Below are 12184 nucleotides of genomic sequence, written 5' to 3'. Positions count from 1 at the left end.
TACGATTACAAGCAATAAATCAATATTATCAATATAGGAAAACCAAAGGCATAAAAGGGATAAGAGTTAAAATGGAATAACAGTAATGAAAATAGAAAAAAATTTATAATGTGTTTTTCACTAAGAGAAGTTTACGTTTTCTGATAGCTAAAGAGCAGAATTTGGCCACAGCATAGGTTACTGAGCTCTGAGAATCTTCTAAAAGAAATTTGCGCAGAACTTCTGGTCTAAATTCCAAATAGGATTGCAAGGGGATAAATTTAGACAAAAGAGGTAGTATGAGGCGAGACCGTTCTTCACAATAAAATTCACAGAATAAAAGTATGTGAGTAACAATATTGGAGCCAGTTAAATATCTCAATCAATCTGCCTTCTGCAGCATCTCAGTAAGAAATGCAAGGAGTGTTTTACATAACGTAGATTCTCAGAGAGGAAAAACTACATGCATGCAGGAGGAATCAGCTGGAGGTGCCAGAAATTTTGAAAGTAACAGCTAATTAAACCCCAGACCACTGTAGGTTTCCAGCTGGCTGTAGGGTTCCAGCTGGCCTTCGTCTTGCCTTTCTTGTTAGCGTTGGCCCTGGGTTTGTTTATTATTTGCTTCATTTATAGTTCACTTTTCTCCCCAATGGGAACGCACAGCAGCTTATATTGTGCTCCTCTCCTGCATTTTATCCTCACAACAACCCTGTGAGGTAAGTTAGGTTGACAGTGTGTGACTGGCTGAAGATCACCCAGCAAGCTTCCATGGCAGAATAAGGGTTTGAACCTGGTTCTCCCAGATCCTAGTCAGTTACTCTAACCACGCTGGCCCTCAGCTTAGCTGCTTGGTGGCAGCCGCTTGTCTCGGAAGAATGGGGTGGGGGTGGCTTATGCTGTCTCATGTCAGCAAGCATAGCCACCTTTGCAAGCGTGCATTATACATCAGTTTGACATAGCAGAATGCTGGAGTCTCAGCCCTCTTCCACAACTTCAGTGCTCATGATTCCTGAGGGGTGGGTAGGACAGAAAGGAAGCTATAATAGGGTCCCAAGACTACTGCTGGATTTATTTTATTTTATTTACTTTATTTATAGTCCACCTTTCTCACTGTGACTCAAGGCAGATTACACAGTGTAAGTCAGTATAATCAATATAATCAACAGCTGGGACATTCAATAGACAATACAACAGGGTATGGTTACAGAAATGTGAAAAACAAGAAGAAATCCAAATACAGAACTGAAACAGTGCTGAAATAGAACACAAGCAGTTTGACACAACGTATTAAATAACGTGGAAACTACCCATTAGGCGTATATTTATGACAATAAGCACGCAGTAGTATAGTCTACGGGCCCTGTCCCTTTAGATGTAATTCTGGGAGGATTGCCTGGAAGTTGGGTCTATTAAAAACATAATAGGAGCAAGTAGGTGATAATCTCCCACACGCACACTCCCTGTGTCTGGCCCCAGTAACAACAGTGGAACTGGGCTGGCTAAAAACTCCAAAGCCCAATAGGGGGAGATTGGGGAGGAGACAGGAAGCAGGCACCTGCTTTTTTGCAAAAAACACACAATCCCACTATGTGGATTCCAGTATCTTCCTCTCACTCTTGTTGACTTCTTAAACATGAGCAGGAGAGCCTACATCTTCAGATCGTAAAGCCCGTAAATCAGGTTGCTCCAGCTTTAAAGGGATTTTTCTTTTTCAGCAAAATTTAGAATGGCTGTTCTATAATATTAAGAAATCTGTAGTAGAGAAAGAAATGTTTGTGTTGGATGAATGTAGGTTGTTTTATGAGTATTCAAGCTTTTCAGTTTCACAGAATTCTTCACCAGGCAGAGTCATTTCTATAAAGCCTAAAAGCTTGCAGATTCCCATGCTAGTTTTGGCAGCTCAGGAAAAACCAACATTTTAATTTCCTCTACATTGTCGTCTGCTGAGACCAACATTGGAACTCTCTAAATTGGATCAGCCTGGGACCTATTTTTAGTTTGGAGGCACCTTTTCCTGCCTCAGTTTCCCTGTCAGGAAGTACCCAGCTTTGAGGTAGTTTCTGTGCCAAACGGTATCACTTGCAAGCTGGTGATTTAGGGTGTGTGGTAAAATGGCTGTTGTAGGGAGCCTGCCCTACTTCTGCACATCTCACCGTGGAGTGATAGCCTGTTGGAGTATTGCACAGCCCTCACTGAGGGTAAGTTCCAGCTTTTTGTGGGTCCCCAGGTGAGGACTGTGGTGGCCTTGGAGACTCTCCCTGTCCACCATTAGAAGAGACCTGCCTGCCACCCCCCTCCCCCAGTGGGGTTGCACCACACTCGGCTTCTACAGTCCTTCATCGTCTCGTCACGCTAGCCCCCTCAGCACAGGAAAGCAGTAGAGACCGTGCGTTAGGAATGATGGTGGATCTTGGCAGCGCTAGGCAGCTGCCTCTAACCCCACTCGATTTTTTTTCTCAAGTGCTTTTGTAACTCTTTTCAGCCTCTTCCTTTGGGAAGATGTAGCTGTTTTGTTCCAGTCAATCCATGCTTTAAGTTTCACCCCCTCTCCTCAAACCCCGTATCCCTTCTAGATCCAGGTATTGGTGGGAGGGAGAGAAAGCCTTGTACATTTGGTACTCTTCAAACACAGGCAGACACACAGATGGAGACGTTGAGCTCTCTGGGGCTGGTGTTATGTTCTGTAACCTTGAACCTCCCTCCTCCCTGCAGTTTGGCACTGAGCCAGCTGCTTCCTGAATGGAACAGAAAGGAATTTCATTCACAAAATGGAGGCTGTGGGTTGAGGGTGTCAGATTTCTCCACTCGGGCTCCTCCAGCAGGCAGGCCTGGAACTTGAGCCAAGCCTTGGATTGCTGCCCAGAGAAAGTCAGGACAAGGAGGGAAAGTGATAACTTCCTGGCTCGGGGACATAGAGACAAGTTGGGCATTTTGGGCGCTCAAATAGGAAAAAAGAACACGTTTCTTGGGACTGTTTGTAGTATCGCTGTGGCAGGCTTTAAAAGTTTTTCTGGGTCGTCCTCTCCAGTGAATTTTGTTGGATGTCTGCTAGTTGCATTAGGGCTATTTCTGCAAAACAATGTTTTTTTTAAAAAATGTTGTGACTTACTGTATTATGTCCCTTGAGGCTGAAAATAAGGCAAATCCTTTCTTCTCTACCCCCTACTGACGAGCATTTGTTTATTTAGAGAGTTACATTCCACGTTTCCTCCTAATGGCAATTCAAAGTGGTTTATGACATTCCTGTTCCTTTCTCAATTTTATTCTCTGAAACGACCCTGTGAGGTAGGTCAGGCTGAAGGAGAGCGACTGGCCCAAGTCACCAAGTGAGCTTCCATAGCAGAGTGGGGTTTCGAACTTGGGTCTCCCAGATCCTAATCTGGCACTCTAACCGCTACAGAACACTGGCTCTGACCAAGTATATCATTTAGTCAAGACGTAATTGGGGTGCAACTTAAATGTGTGTTTATTTTAAACATCCCCCCCCCAATTTAGCTATCAGGATTGCTTTATGAAGGAGGAAAGTGGGGGAGAAAGAGGGAAGATTAACTCTTTCCTTCCTTGGTGTTTCCTAGCTGAAAAAATCACCCTTGAGTTGCTTTTAGCCTACTGGAGACAAAATACAGGTATCCTAACAAAAGTTAAAGCAGTTTGGAGGTGTTTTTCCCCTGGGAAGAAAACGGCAGGGGAGGAAAGGTTGAAAGCAAGAAAACGGCAGGGGAGGAAAGGTTGAGAGCAAGAAAACGGCAGGGGAGGAAAGGTTGAGAGCCAGTTGGGTGTAGTGGTTAAGAGCGGCAGGACTCTAATCTGGAGAACTGGGTTTGATTCCCCACTCCTCCGCTTGAAGCCAGCTGGGTGACTTTGGGTCAGTCACAGCTCTTCCAGAGTGCTCTCAGCCCCACTCACCTCATAGAGTGATTAATGTGAGGATAATAATAGCATAGTCGAAGGCTTTCACGGCCGGAGAACGATGGTTGTTGTGGATTTTCAGGGCTGTATAGCCGTGGTCTTGGCATTGTAGTTCCTGACGTTTCGCCAGCAGCTGTGACTGGCATCTTCAGAGGTGTAGCACCAAAAGACAGAGATCTCTCAGTGTCACTCTTAGTAATAGCATACTTTGTAAGCCGCTCTGAGTGGGTGTTAAGTTGTCTTGAAGGGTGGTATACAAATCGAATGTTGTTGTTGTGACTTCCCATGCTATTCTGTCCCTTGGAAAAACAATCCTTCTGGCCACATTTGGAGAATGGTGAAAAAAATTAAAATAAAAGAAACTGTAATATGCAGTTAAGTTCTGGGGGAATGGATTGCTGAGAAGGGATGGTTGAGGCTCACAGAGAAGAATGTGTAGGTGGACTGGGAGTTAAAGATGGGGGCAGGAGGGTGAGTGCTAAATGGGAATCTCCCTTCTTGGATCATCTGCATGTTCTGCATCTGGATCTTTTGCTGTTGATTTACTGACATGCTTTCTCTGAAACTGAGTTGGTCATTTGGTCCAGAAAAGAAACACACACACTATAGAAGCAGGGAACCTGGGCAATTTACAGTAGAGGGGTGTCAGTTTCACTGAATAAACCTATTAAAATCTTATTGTAAGGCCGGTGTTGGAAAAACAAACGTTTTGCAGACTCACCTGCCTTTGACAGCTTCCCTGCCTTTAAACTTTGAATTCATGCTTACAGAATAAATACCACTTTGATTCCATCCTTCAACTTTTCAGATAACTTGACTGCTAATGGTGGGCTTTGGGGGCGGGGGGCAGGGGGAAGGCTTTTGCTCAGTGAGGGGCTGGTCTTGCTGAGATTGTGAGAAAGAAGTGGAGGAAACTTCTGTGCTTTAGCACATATGGAAGGCTAGCTCTGTAATGGGGCAACCCAAAGCAGTCACTTGAGGTAGCAGAATCTGGGGCGGGGTGGGTGGGTGGGGAATGGGACAGAAGCTTCTGGCTCACCTGCTCCTACCTGGGAGGCTGGCGGAGATAATCCTCCTTAACGGCTTGATCTTTAAAAGCAGGCAGCAATCCTCGTGGGCTGGTTTCCGAGCTCTTGCAAGATTTATTCTTTCTTCTAAAGAGAGTTCAGCTGCCATTTCTGGTGGAGTGTTACGACAACACCCAAAATGGTGGGCCAAGCCCTTGCCAAAGGGTGAGAGTTCAGGAAGCCCTATGGGGCATGCATGGCTCAGTACCCTGTGTTTTTAAAGACAGCTAGGCTGGAGAAGAGGTAAAGAGGATCATCTGCTCAGGTTCCTGGGTGGGGGCACCTCAGTGAGACATGGCCTGGGAGAGACGGGTGACTTCTGCTACCATCTTGGGCAGCAAAACACCCTGCACTGCTGCCTCATATACGCCTCTAGAAAGATGTCAAAATGCGCCTACTCACTCCTATGCATTTTGTTTGATTTACAGATGTTCCCAGCTGCCATTCAATGTATGTGAGCATGGAGGGATTCCCGGGTCATTCCAACCCTGATGGTACGTTAGGTGAGAAGCCATCTTGGATCCATTTTCTTTGCCTGAAAGCTTAACATCTCTTGTTCACTGAGCTGATTTTCATTACTCTTTCAGGGAGGCAGGAGGGGTGGGATCCTGGGATTGTCTTGCGGGCCCAGTCTGTTGTAAAGTTGTGGGTCTTGACAGTTTCCACTGTGAGCCCAACTGCAGCTCAGCCCTCCTTGTTTTATCATGATTTGGGAAGGTTTGCATTGTTCTGGCTTGGGCTTGGCTGACAACAAGCAGGTGGCTGGTTTATGGCCATCAGCATAGCACCTAAAGCTAGATTTTTAGATTTCTGCAATCCTTGTCCTGTTATTTGGCTTAGTAGATGTCTCATCTTCAGCTATTAGATGCATCTTCCTCTCAGTGAGAAAGGCAGACAATAAACAATGTTAACCAGTCAATCAGTCCTGCACTATATAAGAACATCTAAGGAAGGGAGCTGTAGTCTAGCAAAAGTGACAGTGGAATTTTAAAAAAAAGTGTTGGTTTTTAAGGCGCAACAGGACTCTTTTTTGTTTTCACTGCAGGATATTGACATGCTGACCCTTTCAGGTTTTGCACTGCCAGAGCAGTTTGAGTCAGTATTTGGTTGCTGCTCTGGGGAAAAAAACATTGGTGGTGAAAAATGCCGTCAAGTCATAGTTGACTTAGGGCAACCCCAGCTGGAGCTTTCAAGACAAGAGACTAACAAGAGGTGGTTTACCATTGCCTACCTCTGCATAACAACCCTGGTCTTCTTTGGAGGTCTTCATCCAATTACTAACCAAGGGTGACCCTGCTTAGCAGCCAAGATCAGGCTTATCTGGACTAACCAGGTCAGGGCAGAAAAGATGTTACCAGTCATCTTTAGAGGGCTGTCAGAGTCCAAGTTGAGCCCAAAGTTGGTCCTGCATATATACGAGGCTATTGGGAAGGCCTAATCTGGATTCATCCATGTCCGGAGGGGATGGGATCAGGGCTCAGGCTCGGAGCCTCTGCCTTGCTTACAGAAGATTCCAGGTTCAGTCCTCAGCATCTCTAGTTAAAAAGACCAAGTGATAGATAATGTGACAGATCCCGGAGAGCTGCAGCCAGTCAGAGTAGACAAGGCTGGCATTGATAAATAGTGATCTGACTCAAGATAAGGCAACTTTATCTGTTCGAAAAAGGAGATTGGAGAAGGAGAATGTTTTCAGGGCCTAGGATTCAGCCCTGATTCATATGAACAGTTTCCTCAGAACATTGTTGGATGCATTTCCTCTCCATTGAGCAACTACAGTCCACCATCGCACACCTGAGATTACTGGGACATGGGTTCCAGGGTAGGCGATGCTGCTACTTCGTAAGCTTGAACCCGTTACTTTTTTGGGGGAAAAAAATCTTGACGTCACACCTTCAATTCCTTTAAAAGGCACTAAATAATTAAAAACTGCTCTGTTCTGTTGTCTCCATTACATGACAATAAACCCCTGCCTGGTAACTAGAAGGGGGGAAAGTGGTCCAAGAGGATTTCTTTAGTTGCTCACACCCAGGAGAGTGAATGAGTCCTGGAAAGCTTTTTTGAGTGGGGGGTGAGGGGTTGTCATGTGATCAGCCTTTTCAGGAGCTTCAGGGGAGGAGGTGGCTTTCTGCAATCCCTTTGGGGAGGCAATCCTGAATGTTGGTTCACTCAGCCTTGTTGGGGAACCGTAAAGGTTCCTGCTGCCGGTGTATCCTGGGCAATTTTTTTCTTTTGCAGGATATGGTTATGAGAAGCAGGTGCGGCCGTTTGCTGATGATGTTTGTGTTGTTCCAGAGAAACTTGAAGGTTAGAAACAAAATGCTTCTGAGCTTCAGAAATGACCCCCCCCCCCAAGTGCATGTTAGAACCGAAAAGACATCAGTGCAATGGACTGGATCCTATGGAGCATTTCCATTCATGCACTAGTTGAAAAGTGAAGTCATTGCAAGTAGCTCTTGTGTCTATCTACTTGATTGTGCACCTGGTCTTGTGTGTTTCCTATTACCATATTTCACTTCCAAAATTGGACTGTAATGATGGTATTAAAAAGACATTTGATTTTTTTGTACATCGCACACATGGTGAAAATCAGCTTGGGCAGTAGTGAAACTATGAATGAATGAATTTATTTGCGGTCAGAGACCATAACAATGACAATACATCCTTATCAATCGATAAAATAATTAATAGTGAAACTACAAGCAGAATGAAGTCATTGGATCCAAGCCATTTGGGCAGTGCAGGGCCTGCAGATACAATTCCTCTGCTTTTTTTGTATTTTCCATCTCCAGAGCTTTTTTCAAGAGGTAGGAGCAAGTCACCCAGACCAAATCGTAGTTCTTGTCACAGACAAGCACCAGACCCAAGACAAATGGCAACTATTATGTTTTGAAAGATGACCTAAGCATAGGAGCAGCGCCCCAAACATCATTTCTGATTCTGTGTCTGTTACAGGATTTTGAAAGTTCTCCTTGCTAATTTCAAACCCTCCTATCCTGTTTTGGCTCTAGAGCAAGGATTCTCAAACTTTTTGGGGCCTTTGCTCCCTTGGGTCCATAAACTCATCCCCAGTGCCCCTTACCCCAGCCTAAAAAAAAAAAAATTATTCAGAATGGCAGTTTGCATTACCCAGTAAAGGAGATACTAACAATAAAATTCAAAATAGTAACAATTAGTTGCACATTTATTCAAAATCTAATTAGAACTGTTGGTGGTGAAAGTTTCCCAGCTCATGGTATACTAGTCTCACTAGAGCTCTGGTGGCACATCTGCTAAAAATCCTAATCGTTTCCAGCAGATTTCGGCACCATGCAGAGGCAGAAACTTGAAGCAAGGAAGGTGTTTCGCTCTAGGCTCTATCTTGGGCAATCAAAAATAAGCGAACCACGAGCTTGGAGGGGCCCACTTCCAGCGCTCCTGCCACCCCCTTGCCTCTTAGTGCCCCCTAGGTAATCCCCTCAAGGGATGGCACAGCCCACTTTGGCAACTACTGCTCTTGAACATGTGTGCCACTTAACAGCACTATTGTTACTTTTTCTAAATTTCTTTGGCCCCCTTCCCACCCCATTTCCCAGCACTTAATGTGAACCAAGGCTTAACCTTCAAACCTGTTTTGAACACGGCCCTATATTAAATGAAGGGATAATCAAAGGTGGACTCTGAACATTTACAGAATATATAGCATGGATTTTCAGACAGGAGTGAATGCCTCTTTTCGGATTCATTAAGTGTGGGGGGTGGGTGGGGTGCAACAAAGAAGTGGAAGGGAGTTAAACGGTGCCGTTTCCCACTTTTTTTCTCACAGGAGACATCAAGCAAGAAGTGGGTGGCTACCGCGAGGGCCCTCCTTATCAACGGCGGGGGTCTCTGCAACTCTGGCAGTTCCTGGTGGCTTTGCTGGATGACCCCAGCAACTCCCACTTCATTGCCTGGACAGGCCGAGGGATGGAGTTCAAACTCATTGAGCCAGAAGAGGTGAGCAGTCCCTCCCACCTCTCCTCTTGACAAGCCTCATCCTTGTCAGTCTGTGGCTGGTTGTTGCAGCTAAGATAAAAGCACTCTGCACATCCACAGAGGCAGCCTCCTCCTCTCCAGATCTTTAAAAGGCCACCCTCTCCTATCTTAATGAGATTGGAACCTTGCCACTGGGTTGGAGATGGCTACCTTGTATTAAACAGGCACTGAACCTACCCCCCCCCCATTGTAGATTGGTCCTGTAAACCATTGTGGTGTAGTGGTTAGAGTGCTGGTCTCTAGGATGTGGGAGACCCAAGTTTGAATCTCCACTCTGCCATGGAAGCTTGCTGGGTGCCCTTGGATTCACTCACACATTTCCAGCCTAACCTACCTCACAGGATTGTTGTGAAGGAAAATAGAGGAGAACAATATGTAAGCTGCTTGTTACAGGCCCTTGATTCCTGCCCCCCCCTTGTCTCTCTGTTCTGAATTGGTCTTGTAGGTGGCACGGCTTTGGGGTATCCAGAAGAACCGCCCAGCCATGAACTATGACAAGCTGAGTCGTTCTCTTCGTTACTATTATGAAAAGGGCATTATGCAAAAGGTTGGTTTGCAGTCAAAACTGGGATTTAACATTCAGTTGCTATACAGATGTGATTTAAAGTGAAATAAGGAGGTGGGAATACAACAGGGGTGGGCTTGTGCATTATGAAACATCCAGAACTGATTTCTTACAGACCTCTGGAATACTGAGAATATAAGAACCAGTGCAATATAGTGGTTAGAATGCAGGACTAGGATCTGTGAGGTCCAGGTTTGAATCTCCCATCTGCCATGGAAGCTAGATTCTATGTGAAATCCCTCCCCAAATCCCTTCCCTTCACAAGCACTGCCCCTGAATCTCCAGATATTTCCCCGGACAGAACTGGGACCAGACTTTTAAATTAAAGTGTGAGGGTAGGCAAAGAGGGCCTTTTGGCATCACCCTGAAAGACTTTTGGTAGGCCCTCCTTTTTAAAAGCACTAAAATCATACAAGCAGTAAAATGTCGCTCATGGTCACCACATCTGCAGACTGTCCTGTAAGTTTCCAAGAAGATCGTCTTTTGGTCTGAGAAAGGGGGGGACTCTCAAACAACATCGCTTAATCCCTGAGAATCCTGACTGGCTTTTGGGATTTTTTCCGCACACTTCAGTTTTAATGTAATAAGGACTAGATACTTGCTTGCAGGTGCAGCTTGTGTGGTGTTATTGTAGAGTGCACCGTGAGGGCCCTCCTTACCAGTGGTGGTCATGTGGCTTTCATTGTACAAAACATGGACTGCCACCCATAGCAGTTATGTCTTCTTCTACAGGTGGCCGGTGAGCGTTATGTATACAAGTTCGTTTGTGAACCTGAAGCACTCTTCTCACTGGCCTTTCCTGACAATCAGCGCCCGTCCCTGAAGGCGGAATTTGAGTGGCACATCAGCGAGGAAGACACAGTGCCTCTCTCTCACCTGGATGAAGGTGTCGCTTATTTGCAAGATCTAGGGGGAAAGCCTTACAGCCAAGGCTATACATACTGACAAGGACAGATGGATCAAATGTGGCCCAACTTTCTGTGTGTATATATATAAATATATATAAAGATCTTTGTCATTAATCACCAATATAGGGTATTGCCTTTCCTCTCTTAGTGTTGGAGGAAGATGTACAGCAGTATGCCTTTGGAAACGAGATGGGAACCAAGGGCAGAGCTTGAGCCTGGGTTCAAATCCCACCCTCAGCTATAGACTCACTGGGATGATGTTTGAGCAACTTGCTTCTCTTCCTTTTTCCCCCCAGCCTCCACTCCTAAGGAGTACCTACCTCACAGGGATGTTGTGAGGACAGATAAGATAAAGATTGTAAAGCACTTTGTACATTTTTTTGAGACTTATGCAATGACTTTTACAAAGCAAGATGCAGGGAGAAGTGGAATTTGACAGGAAGTTCTTGGCAGATGCTGATTAAATGTAATGCCGCTCAGGCCCTTGATTTAAATCTGGCTGAATGTCTCCTTGTGCTTGGATTGCAGATTCTTTGAAAAGAAAAGGGGATTTCATACCAGCTAGGGTCAAACTACCCTTTATGCTAAGAACTGCAAAAAACAGTTGGAAAGCATATTGCGGTCTCTGTTGAAAGTGTTCCTTTGAAAAGAACATTTTGGTAGCTGATGAGGCTGTGATTTTTGAAGACAGGCTGGCATGGGAAGAGGCTTCCTTCTCATCCTACCCCAGTTCCCAAAATCTGCACAGATGCCCCCTCCCCTTCAGTGAAGTAAAAGCATCTTAATGGTAGCAGTGAGCAGGGCTGAAACCTATGTCTTGAACCGAAAAGCCTCTTTGCCAGCTCCCCTTGGTAAATTGGTAAAAGGAAAAATTAAGTTAAGAAAATGTACTGCATTATTCGTGGGGCTCTGTGCTAAATTAGGCAATTCAAATTCCATTCTGAGAAAATCTGAATACTATGTATAAATTATTCTGAGAAATTTGCAGAATTAGTTGTTCTGAAATGATTGATCCTGGGTTTTTTTTAAAAAAAATGGTAAATTATGGGACTAAATGGGATAAATTATTCACTATGGGATAAATTATTCACTAAATTGTTTATTGCTCTGAAAATGCACCTGATGTCAATATGTTTGGGGATTGATACATGACAACATTGTTCCCATTTTATCCTGCAAGCCAAATTGATTTGTTTGAACTGGATCCAAGAACTCCATATTTTTTTCTAAGCAATGACTTAGTGGTTGGAACAGCTATTGGAAGAAGCAAGGCTTTTGAGAACATTATTTCCATCTAATTCCATAGCTCTTTGATAATCAGGGGTGACCCAATATGGCCAGCACAGCTCCTTTTCAGTTTCATAGCTTGCCTGATTTTCATTGCCATTGATGGTTCTTTTCTTTCTTTTACATCATTTTCATACCATTTCTATGTTATACCATATTTCTATGCAATGGAAACATAAATACCATTGACAAATGTGTTCATCGTCCAGAGGAAAAGTCTTAACATGAGAAAAAAGATACTGGTACAAAAATACTCAGTTTTGTTTTCACAAGAACGGAACCAGGGCTATTTTTCTGTGGGAAGAGGTGGTGGAACTCAGTGGGTTGACCTCGGAGAAAATGGTCACATGGCTGGTGGCCCTGCCCCCTGATCTCCAAACAGAGGGGAGTTTAGATGGAGGGCAATCTAAACTCCCCTCTGTTTGGAGATCAGGGGGTGGGGCCACCAGTCATGTGAC

The 12184-nt window shown here is 44.7% G+C and overlaps 1 protein-coding gene across 1 annotated transcript in view; it reads left to right on the top strand.

The window, feature by feature from the left end:
* The window catches only part of ETV4 (ETS variant transcription factor 4), a 34472-nt gene extending 23619 nt beyond the window's left edge, over positions 1 to 10853 (top strand). Inside the window, exons 9-13 of the mRNA XM_054993594.1 lie at positions 5384 to 5458; positions 7191 to 7259; positions 8758 to 8927; positions 9412 to 9513; positions 10264 to 10853. Of these exons, the coding sequence (XP_054849569.1) occupies positions 5384 to 5458; positions 7191 to 7259; positions 8758 to 8927; positions 9412 to 9513; positions 10264 to 10476 (629 nt within the window). The 3' untranslated portion in view covers positions 10477 to 10853. The remainder of the gene's footprint in view (positions 1 to 5383; positions 5459 to 7190; positions 7260 to 8757; positions 8928 to 9411; positions 9514 to 10263) is intronic.
* Positions 10854 to 12184: the final 1331 nt, after the last annotated feature.

The sequence above is a fragment of the Eublepharis macularius genome, chromosome 12 (genome assembly GCF_028583425.1).
Source record: "Eublepharis macularius isolate TG4126 chromosome 12, MPM_Emac_v1.0, whole genome shotgun sequence".
Taxonomy (NCBI): domain Eukaryota; kingdom Metazoa; phylum Chordata; class Lepidosauria; order Squamata; family Eublepharidae; genus Eublepharis; species Eublepharis macularius.
Note: the sequence above shows the minus strand (reverse complement) of the source record. Positions and strands in the feature narration are given on the sequence as shown.